We start from the raw sequence: 19,941 nt of genomic DNA on the forward strand, positions 1-19,941 counted from the left end.
AAGGGCGCTTTGTTCGCTTTGTTCACTTTGTTAATAATGCACCCGCCAGCCGCTGACAAACCGCTGTCTGTAAAGAAAATAATGATCAAACCGTTGATTAAACCATGTCTTCCAAACGTGGAACGCTACACGGAATAGAGTTGGACGAAAAACCGAGCCCACTGAAAAAGAAGCTGGGTGATCTAAGAGTTAAAGATACTAACATATTAGGTGATGGCAATTATGTGGATGTAGAACTGGAAGCAGTCGTCGACAGCTCTAATCCAAAGAAAAGAAAGACCCACGCGGCAAAACCTGCAGAATCTCCCGCGTTGAATTGCCCACCGATTAATGCTCAAGACTATGACTTTGCCGAGCCTTCGACCAATGAGAAACGTAAGTGAGAAATGGCAAGATTTGTTTTGAATTAGCCGCTACATATAGTATCAAGCTTATTTTTTTGATTTCTCATCACAAATATACAGTTGATTGCCGGGCCCAAGATTATACCGAAGGCGTCACCGAAGTCACAACTTCAGAAATCCGTACCGAGAACATGGAGCTTCCTACTCAATTCTTGGATGTCGATGGACGTGAGTATTTATCTTGGTGTCTTTGTTCTTCGGCATTTAAGCTTATGTATTAAATTCTTCTCGGCCTAGATTGGAGAATACTCGGTCGAGTGAAAAAATGTTTGTATAACGAAGCGCTAGGTGTGACATTCCTCGAAACAAAAGGGAGATTTTTGTGATATTCCCGGCATAGTCGAACGTTCGTAGATCATTTCCGAACCAATGTAACTCAATCGACCAAGTCGAACCGAACAGAACTAAATCCATTAGATTGTGTTCGATTGGGTTCAACAGCCAAACTCAATCGATCACAATCCAATGGATTATGTCCAATAGACCATTTTACAGTTGTCTGCTCAGTGACCTGGCCTTTGAATGGCAGCGAGGCTGGAGGTGACCTTGTTTTGATACAGACCTCACTGTTTTTGTTGTGTAAATAAAGTTGTTCTAATGCTAACTAGGTGCATTTACATGACAATAGTAGACAGGTCTTTATCAAAGCAAGGTCACCTCCAGCCTCGCTGCCATTCAAAGGCCAGGTCGCCGAGCAGACAACCGTAAAATGGTCTATTATTCGGTGAATATATTCCCTTGAACAAAGCAAGGTGTCCGCTTATGGGAAAGTGTCCGCCTACGGAAAAGTGTAATTTATGCAGAGTTTGACTGAGGGGTAAATGGAGAATTGAAGTGTCTGTAGGTAGAGTGGTATGACAGTGTCTGTTAGTGGAGATTGACTGTCTTTCTTTTGCTTTATTAGTGTTAGCTGACAACTTGGAGTGGTGGAACATTGTCCCACATGAAAGTGAAGCTGATGATGCTGACAATGAAGCTGATGATGAAGTTGGGGCTGGTGGTCATTATGTGCCTGTCAAAGTTCTGGATTCAGATGACATTAATGATTTCTTTGATCAATCTGAATTGCTTGAAGAATTAAAAGAGTTAAGTAACATGCAAAAAGCTATGTCTGCTATGGCTAGGGATCAAGACGAGTCAGATGAACAATTATTTTCAAATTCACAACTTACTGTGAAGGAAACTGTCATTTTGCTTTTGGGGATTATCACAAGGCACCAACTTTCTGGAGTTGCCCTTGATGACATTTTGGCTTTAATCCACCTTATTTGCCCCAAAGAAAACAGAATGCCAAAAGATTCCAAAGAAGTTTTCTCCTTTTTCCAAACTCAGTCACAAAAAATTGTTAAACATTTCTATTGCCCAAACAAGAACTGCCAATCATATGTTGGTACCATGTTACCTGCAGAAGAAACATGTGGCCTTTGTCGGTTGAAGTTAACACAGGAGGCAATGTTTCTGGAAATACCAGTACAAGAACAACTAAAGACAGTCCTGACAGGTACATTGGCAATTTTAATGCAATTAACATATTGTACTGTTAAACTTACCAATCCACCGACATTAAATCTATTATCTGCATGTATTTCAGATATTTAATTTTGTTTTTTCTTGCCTTTATTCAATCCAACCCTATGGCATGCAGAAGAAATAAATTATTAATAGTACTTTTGTGGAGAGGGTGATTACAAAAATTACCATAAGTTATAGACATTTATAGACTTGCATGTATTCTACTGATGCATTGTTCACACTAGGCTGAAATGTGAGAGAATGAAAGCTGTCTTGCTGTGGCATCAGGCAGTGTATGAATTTCCAAGCAAATGCAAGTGTTAAGCAGACATTCGTGATTCTGCATGCAAATTTAAAGAGCAAATTACCAATATGTACATTTTTCCTGTATTTGATCGAACACTGTATAAATGCACCATGATATAACTATTATCCTACCAAACATGAAGCATGGCTGAAACTGACAGCTTACAATGTACAGTATGTAAACAGTGCAAATAACATTTGTGTATATGGCTACATTAAAGCATGTTTACTCTTAACATATTTCAGCTTTAATGCAAGCAAATCTTCATACTATAGAAGTTTTATATGAATACTGAAATAGTATGTGTGGTGTTCAATAAAAAATGGTCCATCTGCCAGGCAGGACAGGAAGCCAGAACAATTGGTTTGTTGGCTTCTGGTAGGCAACAAACTTACTGGAAATTGAACATTAATGATTGTACATGTAATTGCCAGTAACCTTCTTATAGGGCCTGGTGTCATGGAGAAACTTGAGTACAGATTCAATAGACAAAAGAAAAGCGAGACTGCCAGTGGTACAACTTACCAAACCAAACACTATTTTAAATGTATTTAAATACTATTTAAAAACTGTTTTAAACCTATTTTATGAAATAGATTAAAAACAGGGCGAAAAGTGTATTTTTAACGTAGTTTTCGACTGCTTTTAATGGTGTTTAAACCTGTTTAAAACACTATTGAAACAAAATTTGAAATGTATTTTGAAAAGCTTTTAAAAATATAGTTAAAATTCCAAAACTCGAAATCCTTTGCTAAGTTTAAAAATATAATTAAAATAGTCTGTAACTACTTTAAAAATCTCTCGAGGAACACAGCATTCGGAATAAAAACAGGACACAAATCGTTTTAAAAACAGCTTTTAATCTGCAAGACTATTTTTAAACTAGTTTAAATGACAATTTTAAAAGTATTTTGTACAAAATAGGTTTAAAATAGGTGCAAAATTATATTTTTAACATATTTTTCGACTGATTTTAAAGGCGTTAAAACCTGTTTAAAACACTATTGAAATCCACTGTCTCAAAACATATTTCAATAGTACTTTAAACAGTTTAAAAATTAAAGTGGATCATATATGAAAAAAAATATGTCAAATACAATATAAATATATGAAAATAGCTTTAAAATAATCTAGAAATGGCATACAGTAATATAGTATAAAACAGCATAAAAATAGCACAAAATAGTATAAAAACAGTATGAAAATACTGTAAAAATAGTATAAAAATAGTATTAAAATAGTTCAAAAATAGTGTCAAAACAGCATAATAGTGCCAAAAAAATCTTAAACTTACATGCAACTTTGCTCTAGCTGTGAACAACACATGACATGCTAGAAGTCAGTGTAGGGCAAACTCAAGCTTGATGGGGGTGCTTGGCTCTACTTCTTTCTTTACTTGTATAATCAATGTATGTAGCTCTACACTTACTGTATCTGTATATGAAAAGCTGTAATAACAGTTGAGCCTGCAATAATATTTTTTTTGTCTACTGTACATGTATAAAAGGCTAAAAGTTACTACAGTTTTAAAAACCAAAACATTTTTGAGTGTACGGCCATCATCAGTGGTACATATTTTCTTTGTTAAGAAGAATTGCAAACAATGTAAAGGAGTTAAAGGAACATGCATGTATCAATACCAATTGAGAACTTGAGGCTAAGGGTCCATTACTTAGTATAAAACATCTTCTATATCACTCATTTTAAGGCTAAATACAGGTTATTTACTTGTACTAGTATGCTATGTCTGCAGGGCTGTCATTAAGGGTTGTAAGCCGTAACATCTGTTATGGCTGAGTATGCTTGATTTTCCCTTGATGCTACAGGTGAAATTCCCTGTTGTTTAGAGAAATCACCCACAAAGTAACAAATTTGCTATGGGTGTGGAGAATAAGGCTACAGGTGACTAAAAAATTAATGACAACCCTGGTCTATACATGGGAACTATATACATTGTAAACGTACATGCAGTACATGCATCAATCACTTCTAATCAAGGGAACCGTTAGGCCAATTTAGAGGGTACAGCTCATTATGTGTGACTTTTGTAAATTTAGTAGGTTATGATCATGTTGTGCAAAGGTTTTGTTCATCTTTCATCACTGAGCAATGTCTGAGGCTGCAACTAAACCCTGCATCATTTATGTGGTCCATGTTACAGTTGCAAGCAACTTGTGGGTTTGATTTTGAGTCATGGACTTGTTTTATGTACATGTACAAGTGCATGTAGCAATTAAAGCTGTACCATCTTATTGGGCCCACAGATATTCATACTATGAGTAGTCCTGGCCTCTTTCGCGTAGTCTATTGTGTGTGATGCAAATGAAAACAGCGAGAAAAAAATGTTGATTTTCTTTTGTGTCACGCATGACTAAGGGCCTCTTCATACGAGCCAGGTAACTGGCCAAGTGCTGTGTTGCAAAAGCGAAGCTATTTTGCCTAAAAAGTTTTGTCCTGGGTACCCGGGCTGGAGCGTTCATATGGGAAAATTTTCATCCTGGTCACTGAGATCTTGGACGCAAAAACTGAGATCTCAGTAACTGGGCCAGCCTGGCTTCTCATACATATATGAACACATCAAAATTTTTACGAAGGAAAGAGTAGCGAGATGAGATCTCAGAAAATGAGCCAGGCTGGTTGACCGGGCTCATATGAAGAGGCCCTAAGCCAAAGAGGGAATACTTGTAGTCTTAGCAAGCAGGGCAGAGAAAAACCCACATCCCATTGCCTGGGGCAAGTAAATTTTGCTCTTGGGCAAGTGAAAATGGAAGTTTGGAGGTCTGGTCAGGTGGGCAAGAGAAATTAGTCTCAGTACATATAATCTTGTGAATGATAATTTCCAATCAAAGCCTATTTCAAAACTTAAGACTGCAAGATGAGCAAAACAGTGAGTTGAAAGCATGGATTAATTTAAAATCCAAGCATACTTTGTATCTGACACAGCAATTGTCACTGTTGGTAGTTTCTTTCACCTAGTTTCATAGTGCCAATAAACTCATTTTGTTATAGTCTATCACTGAATATAGACAGCAACTAGTAAATGATGTAGTTGATAAGGCATGAACCCTACGTGCCCATTGGGCATTAGTAATATTTTAGTGGAGCCAACTGAAAACTAAAATATACTGGCCCACTGGGCAGCTAGATTTCATTTTTTTTTTCCCCACCCTGGCAAGATGAAGCTTAAAAAACCAAAACCACTTGCAGTAAGTTATAGGGAACCCAAGCTGTCACAAGTCAAGGTCATGTGCAATTTGAGGTAAAGTTTTACAAAAACTACAGTATTCCATCATGAAAGAATTAATTAATGCATACCATTTTCCCCTTGAAATAAACTTTGTAGCCGCAGTGTATGTAATATATGATCGATAATATTATTATTTACAAGTTAACAAAAATTATCCCATCAAGTTGTAAGGTTCATTCATTTCCAACAAGAAACAACTGTACTTTCACTGATGTGGCATGACTGTAGTAGCTACATATAGCTTCCTTTCTAACCCTAAATTTAGTTATTTCCTCCTTTAAAAATTTACCAATGATTGCAGAATTGCAGCAATAACTTTGTAACCGGAAGGCAGTTGAAAGACCCCTATCAGACTCACAGAGACTTTGGCCCTAACAGGGTAGCACCACTCTCCATCTCCTGTTTCTCAAAGCTGAAAATAAAAACAAAATTATTTACTGCATTGTTTAGTTATTGCAGGGTTTAATATTTTAGCGTCCATGTATGTTTTGTTATCATGTTAAGTCTATAAAGTTGCCTTTCCACTTGAAGAAAAACAAACTGTTTGATTCAACTTCCACAGCTCGCACTTTAATTTCCCTACGAAGAGATCGATCAGTTTATGCCATGTCAAGATAGTAAAATGATCACAATGGATGAGTAATTTACGGCTGCACAAAAATGGCATACACAGTTGCAAACATATAACTGCCATATAACCGATCATACATGTATATAGAACAGTACCTAATTATGTAGACTGGACGAAGAACAATTCAAAATTCAGATCTATGTTTCATAGGCAATCATCTAATTCGATAAAACAGCTGATGTGGTAACAGATATGTTACATGTATTTACATGTGCATGCATCTTTTCGAATGAAAGACACACCAAGACAGAAGATGGTCGGCTTACCTCCATTTCTTGAGACATTACCAAGTTGAAGTCTATCAGAAAGATAAATCCTGGTCGCTGCACCCACGAGTCATATGATTCGGTTCGGTCCCTTAACTTTTCGTCCAGTAAAAGGTAAAAAAACAAACAAATGAACTGTTGCACTGGTTTTAAACGACTGGAACGAAACCTCCGTTTTACACAACAATTTTGAAATGGAAACAAGTCACGTGGTCACTCACATGATCTTTCATGCAATCACAGCTGACCAAAATGCTCGCATCAGAGTATTGCACCGGCGGATCAGCGGAAAATCGACCGGAAAATCCGTTTGCGCCAAAAGTTACGACCGCCAAAACGAAGCAAGAGGATCGCATCGATCGCCACATTGGATATAGTTCTTAGCCCAGGATTTTTAACGGTACGGTATCTGTTTATTTTATCTGCTTAAACTTCATTTCTTTGTTTACAACCCTCGTAACTTTTTCAAGCGTATTTTCAGGTATTTTACATTGAGACATACGCGGGTAATGCTTGGCGATTTCTTGTTTGGATGCGCCAAATGTTTATTCATAAAAGAAGCTTTCTCTTAGGTGCATGGCTTTGCTCCAGACGTAACTAATCACGTACCAAATGGAACGTTCGATTAAACGAACTTTATCGAAATCAATCGAACTTAATCGAACGATTGGGTCCGAACACTCGAAGAACAAAATTGGAACATTTGAATGAATGGAATCGCACTTTGTTGTCGTGCGAGAATGTGTTGTACACATGTTCATGTATTGAGTAATTGCATGCTATAACACATGAAATCCAAGCTTGAATCAAGCCTGCCATGAACAGTCGAATCCTTGCATTTTGGTTGCGACGTTAGGTGTCACTCAACCTGTATTCACCCTATTGTTTCTATCGTTAATTTTACTTTAATTATTTTCATTCTTCTATATTATGGATGTAGATTTCTCGGCAAAAATGATATTCACACAAAGGGGCTCTGGAAAATGGTTGAAGGGCCTAGTGATAGGGACTTCTCCCCGTGCACACGTTAGTTTTGACCTTCAGTGGGGGATAGACAAGCATTCAGTGTAGTTCAAATTCACCAAATTTTTGATTAGATGAATGCACTACATTTATGTGGCAGGTTGATATATTTCCAAAAAATATGGCTAAGCACAACAAAGGTTCAGGAAGAAGAAATTACCTGGCAAGAAGAAGAAAAAATAATGAAAGACAAGAGGACGAAGTAATAAGAGAAGGATGAAAACACAGAAAACTACATGTAGCTGAAGTATTTCATTCTTTGCAAGAAACTGAGGCAGATGAAACAATTAAGTTGGGAAAGATTTGCGGAACCAGTGTGATTTACCACCAAGGCGTTTTTATGTGGTCCAATGAGGGTTCTTTATTCGCTTTTGCTCGTAACATTTTCAAGAAACAGAAAATTTAACCAGTTACAGAATAACCCACTAGGACATGAATGAATGGGTAAGTGGATAATGCAGTTGATTCATGTACATAATTAGTAATGAAATGTTCCAAGTCCTGGTTCAGTAGTTGTTGTTCGCGAGATCTTGAAGCTTGTGCTCTAGTTTGCAAGATGGCATCCAAGCAAATGTGCAAAGGCCTCTAGGTGTTCTGAAATGTTATTGTTGACAACTGAAAAATAAATCTTTTTATCATTCCATGCATTTTGTCTTCCTTTTCATTGGCTGAGAGCCCACCAAGTGACCTGTAAATAACTGCCTACAAATAATGATCTGCTCATGCGTAGTGCCGTGTAAATGTGTTTGCTGCAAATAATATTGAATTTTCCTCTCATGCATGATTGAAACCAAGCTCTCAGGTGAAATAATTTAAATGGCAGATCGCTTCCCTGATATGTCAGAGAGTGATTTAAATGTGAAACCAAACTGGGTGGTCACAGATCAATTATTTGCCTCAGCCTTCAGCTTCGGTAAATAATTGATCTGCTTGCCACTGACAAATCATGATATTTTGCTCAACCTCATCCAATAATAATTATTATTCACAGTTATTGTGGAACTGGCGCTTTTTGCCAGCTTGCTGTGATGTTAGTAGTGAATGCCTCTTCTTAACAGATCAGAGCACAGACTCTCATAATATTAGCCTGGTCACAGCATCTCTCATTGAAACCAACCACTAAATTCAACATAAGTCTGCTCATAACAGACTGGAACAACAACTTTTATCATTAACAACTGTTTAGACAAAAAAAAAAAATGGATTTCCTACATTGTTAACAATAATGACTAAACTGTTGTACACAAATATTAGTTCAAACCACTTTTGACTTCAAAATTAAATGACTGTCAAATCTGGAAAACTGTAACTGCTCATATGGGAAACAGGAAAAAAAGATTTGTTTGAAAGAACAACAAAAAAAGGAATTTGGTTGTGAGATCTTGATTTTGGTGTACTTTGTGAGTGACAGCACTTTTGCAAGATCTTGAAGCATGTATACCATGATGAGTGACCACAATAAATGACTGGCTGATTACTACAAGTAATTTTCTTTTTCATATTCAGTGGTTGTCATTTCTTGTGATTTGTTTTGAGATCTTTCACGTGCACACTGTGACTGGGACACTTTCTGCCAAAATTACATGTATGTAAATTATGTAATCTTGAAGCACGTACATGATGACTGACCACAATCAATAATTTGCTAATTACTGCAAGCTAGTTACATGTACCTTGAAATTTTCTTTTTAATATTGAGTAGATGTGATTTTTTTGTGATTTGATTGTGAGATCTTAATTCTGGTCTACTTTGTGAGTGATGGCATGTTTTGCCATTAGGAGCAGCCCCAATCATTAATAAGTATAATGTCAACCAATTACTTGGATCAATTTTCCTTGAGTTATTAGTTGCTGCTTTCAGAGATTTGATTGCTTCTGGTAAATTTTTAAAGTAATGACACTTTTGATAGAACTTATATATTGTGCATGTACATGCGGCCTAGCACACGCTCTCAACCTGAACCTCACTTGTGAACAAACATGGCATCTGTGACCATGTCCTTTTAGAGAAGACTGGAATTTACTTTAACGCCTATCGAAAAACTCCTCTGGGAAGTCCTGGAGTTGTTCAGTCTTTGCCTGCCATTTTGGTTATAAACAGTGCTTGATACTTCGAAAAAAAAGAAAGACAGGAATACATGTACATGCAGGGGGGCAAGAGAGTGCTATTTTGCGAAAAGGTTTGTTTGTCCACAGATTCATGTTTTTGGCTCGGCTAAATTTTTGATTAATTTTGACATTGAGAGAGTCTTAAAAGCTTACACACTAAAGCAGTTTTCAAAAAGGGGATGCAAATTATGTTGATTGAATTATAAATTTCCATTGGGCTAGATTTATAAATAGTGCAAAAATAGTGTATTTAAAATCTGTTTTTAAGATAGACATTGTCATTATTTAAAAGTACTATTTAAATAGTATACTCGCCTGATTAAAACTTAAAATATGTTTAAAACAGACTGTTTTGGTTGTATTTTAAAGCTTATAATATGAATTGCTATCTCAAATAGGTTTTAAACTTCCTATTTAAAACATATTTTATGTTCTTGACATGTCAACTACATTTTAAATATCCTATTTAAAGACTATTTCAACACTGAAAATTTGTAAAATACTTTTTAAACCTACAGCCATTGCCAACATAACTTTCAAAACAGGGTTTAACTAGAATTTTTAAACTGTTTGAACGAAATTTTTGTGGCCATAGTATTAAAATAGATTTTAAATCCCCTATTTAAACCCTGTTTTGAGCTCAAACTACGTTAAAAACAGTGAAAATCATTCCAATGTCATGAAGTAGGTTTTAACTATACTTGAAATACATTACAAACAAGAAGCAAAATTTTGAATTTTGTACAAAATAGCACAAAAATACCCTATAGTGACTTCAAAATACTGTTTAAATCGTCAAAATACGTTCAAAACAGTTTAAAATCAGTTTAAAAATACAGCTGTTTTGGTAAGGTACAACTTATCGTTGTTGTGGAATACAGTTTAAATATACGTTGAAATATAATTTAAACACTCACCACAATTTGAAATTTTTTGTAAAGTACCTTTTAAATACATAACGATGGCCTCAAAACAGTGTTTAAATCATCAAAATACATTTTAAGTGCTTTAAAATAAGTTTAAAAATAGGGTTGTTTTGGTAAGGGAAAGAGACTTCACTAGAGCGATAAAAAGAAACAGCTGATCGGGTTTTTTTTCCCTATTTCGCACTTGACTGCGTGAAGTGAGTAACCTTCAAGAAAGTTCAAGGCTATTTTTGTGACATGACAAATATCACAATCACCTGTTTTTGATAAGACAAAGAGAAAGTTTTGTGTGTTTTCGCTCAAAATTTAGTTCAAATCTGCAAGTTTTTTTCTATATTCTTCCCGAACCTGGTTTCTTATTTTTACGATATCTGGCTGGATTGGACTTGTCTGTATTTGCGCAAAGTTCGAGCGTAAGGTCTCTTTAAGCTGGCGATATTTCTGCATTTCACGTGTGATCAGTTGAAACTCCGTGTCAGAAACCCGATTATCATTAAGAGCCTGTGAGACGGCGAGGTTAATCGAGTCATGTTTTGCAATAGCCAGAGAATGGATTCTCCTGTGCTTATTGACTTTGCGTTCAAGCTTCTTGTTGACAACGGACAGGCCAGTGGAAACTGCGCCAGATAAAGCGGCTATCGCGGCAACAGGCGCGCCGACAACAATTCCAACACCGGTGAGTGATGTTGCAACAGCCCCAGAAGACAGAACTGCCGTGAAGGCGCCAAGGCCAACCGGGAATAATGAAGCGCTTTCCGGGCTTTTTTGTATTTTTTTCAACACAAGCCTGTAATGCTCGACCTCAGCAGATATTTCTTTATCAATTCTGCTTATCTCGGTTAGCCGGAAATTCTCGGCATTCATCGTTTCGGGAAGGCTTGGATAGATGTCAGGCGGTGCACTTGGTGGCAACAGATTTGCAGAAGACATTGCGTATATATAGTAATTTAATTTAACTCTAATTCAAAAAGAAGAGGCAACCCCTTGAAATCAAAGAGTTCACCATTTTCATCTTTGACGCTAATGGTGATGCTGTTTATGAACTTGTCTGTAGAAGCGTCACGGAAAACATTTTGCGATGAGTCGATGTTATAGCTGACTTTTTCATAAGGCTTTCCTCTGACGTCAACCTTGCCAAGAAGGTCTGACTTCTTTCCATTCAAAAAGGTTTTTGTTGAGTCAACGAGATCGCAGTGGATAAAGTAGCAACTCGGGCTGTTAAGCTTTTTGATATATTCTTCTTTCTTCATATTTCTCCCGATTCCAAGAAAATTGGCCAAACTGTAATCAACGGAAACTTCTTTCGCTTGATTAGTGTTGCCTAAATTGGCAGCGACGGTTGTAATTTTAAGAACAGAATTGGGGTTATTCGTTTCTAAGACCAATTTCCCCTTTTTCTTGTAATGTTCAAAACTGGATTGCAGTTCTTTTACAATGCTCTCGACATTGTAATGCCCTTGAGGCAATGATGCAACCACGTCGTCGGTTCCTTTGAAAAACATTCTGCCAACACGACTCAGATTATGCCACGAGTTGAAAAAAGAACAACTCAAAAGTCTGACATAGCTTGCTCCTGGGAGCGGTTCTTCAAAATAGATAGTCTCTCCGTTCTGTTGCGTAACAACAGTGAGAACAACCATTTTTATATTCAACAAATAAAATTATGTTCAAAATACATGGCGAATGTGTGGAAAAATCCAAACCTTGTGATAAAAGACTCAATTGCCAAGGCAAACGCATGGAGAGAATTTGTGGGACATTTTCCCAAGGCCGATAGATCGCGTTTCGTCGCTCAGGGGAGTACAGACGGAAAAACGTAACGGAAGAAATCTTTTTCAAAGAGGGCCCAGGCTCGCTTCAAAGTGTCTTCGGCTCAGACAAAAAATATTGGAGCGAGGAAATGAAAAAGGCGCTCGGTTTGGAAGACAAGCGCTCGGGGGACATTGGAGGGTTTCCTTACCAGCTGGCGCCGCTTGGTTCAAAAGTTTCCTTGCCCATCCCTGCCGTACCTTTCGACGGCAAAGCGCAAAGTTTGAAAAAAATATTCGACGCCCCAATCCAAATATACGTCACGCCTGATCAATATTTCACGACAAAATTCCGAGAAATATTTCAAAACACCAAACTCAGGCACACGTCTGGAACCGCATCAAAACACTGGTTAGGAGGGCCTGACATGAAATATTGGCCGCAACAGCTCAACTTCGCGGTTTTCTGCGCGACACAGGGGTGCGGAGTTTCTCGCGAAATCTTTGACAGCGGGATGGATCTCCCCCCGCAGATAAGAGCTTTCTACAAATTCCACGTGTACTTCACGGTCAGGCGCATTTTGTACCAGCTTGGAGGTATTCAGAGCATGAGCGCTTTGCCCGGAGACCCGCCTTTCAACCAATACAATAATCATTACGACGTCGCTTCTTACAAAAGGATATGCAGCGAGTTCGGCATTGCCCCGTCGAGCGATTTCCACTTCACGCACGGGGAAAACCACGGTCTGGGAAGCGTTTACGTGTACGCGACAGGCGCGGGCGCGACAAAAACTGACTATAAATACCCTGGATGGAACAAATTTAGCGATGAAGGCGGCAAAGCAATAAAGGGGGACTTGATTTATTTCATCGAGCCGGGGGCCGCTTCTGAAGCTCAAGCGGACTGGTTCGCGCCAAACACCGCGAATGATTTGACGCAGGCGGGCTTGTCGAGAATAAATGAGTCAATCGAGGCTTTCGTTTACTGCATCCTTGGCGCGCAAGTCAACGTCCGCAGCAGCATTCTCGGCTCTGGCGGTCGGGCTAGAGAAGCCCAGAGCGAGTTCCTGGTGCTGATGGAAGACGCGATCAGACAGCCCGACTTGGCCGCGAGCGTGCAAAGGTACCAGCTCGCGGTGGACCAAGCGAAGGTCAGGCTCAATCTCGCTGTTGCCCCCATGGCCTGGCTCATGCCCGCGCAGATGATAATCAACACCGCAAGCACGATCGGTTACAACAACAAGCTGAAACAGGCGGTCTCCGGGATGAAACTTGGGGTCAACAACGAGGTAAACCAGGAGACAAAAAAAGCTGGGCTCAAACTAATGGCAGGCGGCCCTTCAAAAATTAACCCTCCCAACAGCCATCCGTCCAACCCGATTCACAAAGCCGCAACAGCCGAATCGGGGCGTGTGGTTCCACCCCACAGGAAACCAGCTTCGTCCGAAACTCAACAAGCGCAGCCACCGGCGCAAAAAATTGAGCCCGTGGCTCCAGATAAAACACCGCAACACGAAATTAACAAAATGGCTGTCATTGTCGGTGTAGTTGTTTTATCGGCTTTTCTGTTCATAGCTTGGAGGTAAGTGGCCCCGCTGGTTAACGCTGCTTCTTAAAATATTTTTCGAACAAAAAGGCCACCGCGGCAAGAATGAGCAGCCAGGTGTGCTCGGCCAGAAACCCGACGACTTGGCCTGCGGCTTTGAAAAGGAAGCTCACAATCGAGCCAATCAGCCCGGGCAGCAGAGAACCGAGTTTCGCGGCAATATCTTTGAGGCCATTTCCCAAAGCTTTGCCGGTGGCTTTCAAACCTCTGGTGAGGACCCCGATGACAGCTCCGATTGTGGTCCCGGCGGCGAGAAGAATAGCGGTCAATGTCACGCCATATTTTTTGAAGATCTCCTTGACCCTCTCCAAAAGAGGCTTCTCTCCGCCCAATTCTTCAAGCCGAGCCGTTATCGACCTTATCTCTTCATTGCGTGTCTGTATTCTCTCCCGCGCGGCCTCTTTTTCTTCAGGTGCGGCATTTTCATCTTTTAAAATCTGCGCATCTTCTTTATTGTCTTTTTCTAGCTCTTCTCTGTCCATTTGTAGATTTTTTATTTCTTTTCCCAAGGCGGCACTTTTCACACCAAGTTTCGTTTGGAAAACTTTTTCTTCTTCGGTTATTTTTGCATAACTTTCTTGAAGCTCCGGAAGTTTGTTTTTTGCGTCTTCTATCTGTTCAGGCGGCGTATCAGGGTCTAAAGCCTTGTTTCTTTCAAGCCTGATTCGCCAGTCCGGCGCCTCTTTTCGTTTTCTTATTGCTTTGAGAGCTTCATTCGCATTTTCTTCTTCTTCTTCTTCAAAATCTGCAGCTTTTGAATCTTCGATAAACTGAATATCTCTCTCCGCCTGTTGTTCTGCGAACTTTTGAATATGTTTTTCACTAACCTTTTGATGTTCTGTTTCAAGACTTATCAATTCTCTTTTCAGTTTGTCAATTTCCTCTTGCGAACCATCTGCATTTTCAAGAGCTTCTATCTGGCTTTGTTTCAATTTTATTGCTTCTCTTATTTCATCCATTTATTTTTAATTTTTTTCTCTTTCTTCGTATTGCTTCTCTTTGAGCTCTTTTCGTTTTTCGTATATAGTTTGTTGAACCTTCTCGTATTTGGAAGGCCCGAGAGCATCTTTTACTTCTTTTGAAAGGTTTGGATTAATCTGATCTTTTCCCGTTCTCCTGTTTTTGGTATACAGGTCATACGTTTTTTTGTCAGCTCCGAACATTTTGACTTCGAGCTTCCCCTTCGAGCTGTATGAAACCTCAAGCTCGCTTGAGCTCATGTCCGGGTAGATACCTTTTGCAGCAACCCACGCTTGTTCACTCAGGGCCTGAGCCCCGGTGAAAGAGGTTTCCGCATACGAAGTTGCAGGCAGCCCGCTTTCTTCGTGCTGCATTGTCTGCATCGGAATTTCTTGTTCTTTTCCATGTGGCGTAGACGACTCTCCTGGGATAAAAGGAGTCGTTTCGTTGGCATCTCCGCCTTCATCATCGTCGCCCCAACCGTACGGGTCATAAGCAGGGTTTTCGAAGCTTGTTCCTTCACCTTCCGTCATAGCAATATATTTCAAGCAAGGTATTTTTCAAATTAGAAATAATCGCTGGTGTTTTTATATACAATGTCAGTTCCAGAGAACCTTCGCCCAACTCACAGCGAAAAGACCTTACACGCCATGAAGGCTGAGCGCGCGGTCAAGCGGATCACCTTTAACCCATCCGAAGCCAGCCCCGGCAATTCGCTGTACGTTTACGTGCCCAAGCTGAACGAGAACGAGGTTCTGGTGCCGGGCTCGCTAGCGCTTGTCTTTGACATCGACCTTTCTGGAGGGCACGCCAACAACTTCCTCGTCCAGAACGTCACGCGGGCGCTCGTTGACAAGCTGGTCGTGACGTTTGCGGGAAGAATCCTGCAAGACAGGTTGGGTACGACATCTACAAAACTTTCGAAGACCTTTTCCTTTCGCAGGAAGAGCGCGACAGCAGGATTCTCGAAGGGATTCAGAGCGAGGATCTGTGCAAGATCCGCTCAGACGCGGGAGACAAGAAAACCTCGGGCGTCGACGCTGAAAACAAGCTGACGGAGGTATACGGAAAAAAGTACCGGATCAGGCTTGACCATCAGATCTTAACCGACCACGGCGTTTTCTACCCCCAGGCCCTTTACAACGACCTCAAGTTCGAAGTAAAACTTGCCCAAGCAATACACGTGGTCAAAGGCACCGACACACAACCAAGCTGAAATACAAGCTGAAAAACATCCAGCTCGAGCACAAAATGATCCGCAGCAAGACTCTGGCAGACGAGGCGCGGAGCGTTTACACCAGCGGCAAAGAGCTGCTTTACGACCACGTGATGCATGACAAAGAGATGCCCTTCGAAAAAGACGTTGACCCGAGGCTCACCATCAAAGTCAACGCCCAAAGAAAGTCACTGAAAGCCCTCTTCCTCCTATTCGTAGAGCCGTATACCGCGGGCGACAGAGATTCAGAAAAATTCATCTTCCCCGATCTGACGAAAGTCAGCGTCACGGTCAACGGCTCGCCCAACAGGCTTTACAACAACGGCATCGAAGGCAAGGACATGTGGGAAGAGGCCCGCAACTTGTTCGTGAAAGAAAAAAATAAAACGGAGCACATGGATATGACAAAGTTTTACACCGGTGACAGGTTCGGGCTTGTGATCGATATGCGCACGATGGCGGATCAGTCGATGCACGGCAGCGGCACGCGCATTGTGAACAGTACGGACGGTGTCCAGCTGGAAATTGAGCGGAAAACCGAAGGCTCAGGCGACGTGAAATGCCACGTATTCATCATCTCTGACGCCCAGTTAAGCCTTATGGGCAGACAGTTTGAAGATGTGCAATATTGAATATGAACATGGACCCCAGCAAGATACCCTTCAACGCTCTCAGCGTGGGGCCAACTAATTCTGGCAAATCGAAGTTCGTGGTGGACCAGCTCTACGGCCCGTTCCGCGGAAAGTTCGATTACATCGTTCTCATCTGTCCGACGTTCACGCACAACAAGACCTACCACTGGCTTGGCGAAAACGATCCGAGAATGGATGTGATAGTCTGTGAGCAGCACGACGTGGAAAGGTGGTTGAAGCTCGTGAGATGGCTTTCCGAGAGCACCAACACGCTCATAATCCTCGACGACTGCGCGGCCTCCAAAGACGTGAAACTTGAAACTGAAACTTGCCAGGACTGTTATCAGACGTACAGAACATAAACATTACAGCAGACCCGTCCTGCATTATCGCTTTCAGTGTAGCCCACCAAATCCTCACTATACCACAGCCGTAATTCTTGGCCCGAGCTCACCGAGTAAGGAGAAAAACGCGGCAGGATAATCTCAGGGGAAAACGAGTTATATCCGGGTAACTCGGACCACTGTCCAGCACCCCCAGCGTGCGTGAAAAACGGGTTTGGTGGCATAAGGAGGGCATTGCTTGATGTTGTGATGGCAAGACTGACGTGTTTTTTAACTGAAGGATGGTTACCACAGCCCCAGAAAGACCAGTGAGAAATTTGGCCAGAGCAGGTCATGTAACCGCTTAGATAGATCAATTTTAGTGCGGCTATCTTGCCACCGTAAGGGACGTCGAAACTGCCATACTTGCTATCCCTTGCGCCGAAACACACAGGATGGATATTCGCTTTAACCCAGGGATCTGAATAGCCAAGAAAAGTGAAAATATGTGAGTGAACGAATTAGTAATTGAAAGCTACATTATCAGTAATGAATGAAAATTAATCTCGTTATTTTCAATTAGTCATAATACTGTACCGAAAAGACGCTCTTGTCGTACCCAAACTGACTGACTCTTCTTTGAAGTTTCATTGCCCGCCTCAAAAAACTTTATCTCGACGAAATTAAACTCATTAAAAATACAAAAAACAAGAAAAGAGAGAGAGAGATTCTTACTCAGTGCTGCAGTGGAAGGGACTATGAAAAGCATCATAGCCACAAAAAGTAGCCTTTGATCCATGACTTGTCGTGCGGTACGGGAGTCTAAAAAATAACCATAGAAATGAGATGAGAAATGTCTGATCATGAAATCGTGAAAAGGAGGTCCTTAGTTCTGTAAATATACGGAAAATAATTTTCTGTAGTAGGATGGAACGAGAATCTAGGTGGTGTTTAGATTAAATGATGGATCAAAATTTTACCAAAGCTGAAATATTACTCGTTCTTGCAACTGATAGCTGAGATTGGAGATCTGCAAAATTCTAGGTTTTTCCTTTTCAGCGGCTAAGTCACTTAACTTTAAATTAACCGTGATAATAAGCGATAAAAAGCTTAAACATAAAACAGAAGAGAATAACAGCGTTGTCAGTTTAGCACCAAACTGGGTGAAGAACGAAAAAAAGCAAAAAAATAATAATAGCGATTAAAAATAACTTGAATAAAGCTTTCAGCAATACTAAGAGACGATAATAACTACTCCGTCAATACTTATTCTTCTTTGAACAGTGATTAAAATTTCTTCAGTGAAAGAGTTTTTCTTAAGACTTTTTAGGTAATCTGTGGATTTGCTTAATTGAGTGAAGTCAAACATTGCCAACTCTTTTCATTTGTTTGTGATAATTTGTTGTCAAAACGTAGTCCATTAGTGGTTTGGGGACGCCATCTAAATAAATTAAAACCGACAGCATTTTTCCACAGATTGTGATATAAGCTTTCTTTTAACGTGTGTTTCTACAACTGTTTACCCAGAAACGATGTACACCTTTTCAAATTTAGCTTTATTTATAACCAATAACTTAAACTGTCAGAGAGTCAACTTTGCCTGTGCAAATAAATCAGGATAGGTTAAGGGTGTGTATAATAGCTTTTAACGATAGCTTTCAACTTAAAACAGGCTGTGTTTGTAAACCTGACTTCACACCATCTTAACATGTCGAACGAAAAGAAGACTTGAAATGTGAGCATCAAGTTTGTTTTAGTCGGGTGTTTTTAAATGGAGTATCACTTCACTTCCCCTAAGTTCATAGTGTTTAAATTCTGTCACAGTGAATCATGCACCGTGAACTTCAATCAAACAACGGATAACTATGACTACCCACAATACCTCTCGTCATTGTTGCATACACTTTTACACTTTTTTTGAGGACGACTTTCTCTGGTATATCGGTGAAAACGTAGAGCATACGGTATGCCTTCAGTTTTCGAAACACAGTACAACTTACTCAGCTAGGTTTATTATTTATCGTTTCGATCTCAACTCTCGGTAATCACTCACGATTATCACCTTAGCTCAAATAAAACCTAAGTGGCTCTTTATCATCAATATCTTTTTTCTCCTTTGATGAATTTTTAAAAGCTAAAAGAGAAACAGCTGCGATCAATATTGTTTATTTTTCAGTCCATAATCATAACAGTTGCTACTCGGTTTTGGCCACCACCTGCAGGATTTGATCTGCATGCCTTGTTTAAGCTCTCGGAGACTAATATGTTAGCTTGTCACATTAACGTAAATAATTTATTGTAGGAGACGCGGTGGCCTCACGGTTAGTGCGCTCGTCTCCGGATCCAGCGGTCCGTGTGCGAGCCCTATAGGGTGACATTGCATTGTGTTATTGGGCAAGACACAGCTTTATTCTCACAGTGCCTCTCTCCACCCAGATTTATAAATGGGTACCGGCGAACTTAATGCTGTGGGTAACCCTGCGATGGACTAGCATCCCATCCATGGTGGAAAAAAAAAAAAAAAAACTCCTAGTCGCTTCACACTGCAGAAACCGGGATAAGGTCCGGCCTGACGGGGCACTTGGCTCCTATGCAGACTTGACGTTTTACCTTTATCGTCCATTTGGCATTGGTTTATTAAAATATTTTACACAGGAAAAGTTGATTCTTACATGTCAATCTATTGCCTAATAGCCCATTTCCGAGTTGCCTCAAGCCTCACTATCCAAGCGAGGCCGGCCTGGTGTTCCAACCATTCATATGACAATGAGTTTAATTTGCATGTGAACGAAATCTCGTTTTCATTTGAAAGGATGGCCCCCCTGGACTCGCTTTGTGAAACAGGCTAAAGGTAATACGGAAATGACTTATTTTCAAGTGGCGTGGTAGATTTGCACGCCAACTGCGTTATACTTGATCGTGAATTTTAGTCCCCTAAAGCCGATCCAAATTCATCTCTCACTACGTTTAGAAATTATGGAAACTATCGTGTGCGCCTGAATTGCATTTCGAGCTCTATTTTTGAATCTGC

The 19,941-nt window shown here is 40.1% G+C and overlaps 4 protein-coding genes, 1 long non-coding RNA gene and 1 pseudogene across 5 annotated transcripts; 4 read left to right on the top strand and 2 right to left on the bottom strand.

Moving 5' to 3' along the window:
• Positions 1-68: 68 nt before the first annotated feature.
• Positions 69-5,912, top strand: LOC110042087 (uncharacterized). The gene is made up of 3 exons (XM_089281154.1): positions 69-375; positions 465-572; positions 1,309-5,912. The coding sequence occupies exons 1-3, from the start codon at positions 105-107 to the stop codon at positions 2,001-2,003; spliced, it is 1,074 nt and encodes a 357-aa protein (XP_089137280.1). The 5' UTR covers positions 69-104; the 3' UTR covers positions 2,004-5,912.
• Positions 5,913-6,424: 512 nt separating this feature from the next.
• On the top strand, positions 6,425-8,031 carry LOC149096688 (uncharacterized). The gene is made up of 2 exons (XR_016204551.1): positions 6,425-6,767; positions 7,491-8,031. It is a non-coding gene; the product is annotated as an uncharacterized LOC149096688 (long non-coding RNA).
• Positions 8,032-11,601: 3,570 nt separating this feature from the next.
• LOC149096689 (uncharacterized) lies at positions 11,602-14,108 on the top strand. The gene has a single exon (XM_089281631.1). The coding sequence runs from the start codon at positions 12,326-12,328 to the stop codon at positions 13,757-13,759; it is 1,434 nt and encodes a 477-aa protein (XP_089137757.1). The 5' UTR covers positions 11,602-12,325; the 3' UTR covers positions 13,760-14,108.
• LOC149096690 (uncharacterized) lies at positions 13,773-15,209 on the bottom strand. The gene is made up of 2 exons (XM_089280942.1): positions 13,998-15,209; positions 13,773-13,784 (listed from the first exon to the last, which is right to left on the bottom strand). The coding sequence occupies exons 1-2, from the start codon at positions 14,736-14,738 to the stop codon at positions 13,773-13,775; spliced, it is 753 nt and encodes a 250-aa protein (XP_089137068.1). The 5' UTR covers positions 14,739-15,209.
• Positions 15,210-15,335: 126 nt separating this feature from the next.
• Positions 15,336-16,622, top strand: LOC149096691 (uncharacterized; annotated as a pseudogene).
• A 278-nt stretch (positions 16,623-16,900) lies between these two features.
• LOC149096692 (uncharacterized) lies at positions 16,901-17,730 on the bottom strand. Its single transcript, XM_089280796.1, has 2 exons — positions 17,646-17,730; positions 16,901-17,391 (listed from the first exon to the last, which is right to left on the bottom strand). Exons 1-2 carry the CDS (start codon positions 17,707-17,709, stop codon positions 16,931-16,933), a joined length of 525 nt encoding a protein of 174 aa, XP_089136922.1. The 5' UTR covers positions 17,710-17,730; the 3' UTR covers positions 16,901-16,930.
• Positions 17,731-19,941: the final 2,211 nt, after the last annotated feature.

This window comes from Orbicella faveolata, unplaced genomic scaffold, assembly GCF_042242905.1.
Source record: "Orbicella faveolata isolate gen_17 unplaced genomic scaffold, um_ofav_v1 contig_48, whole genome shotgun sequence".
NCBI lineage: Eukaryota > Metazoa > Cnidaria > Anthozoa > Scleractinia > Merulinidae > Orbicella > Orbicella faveolata.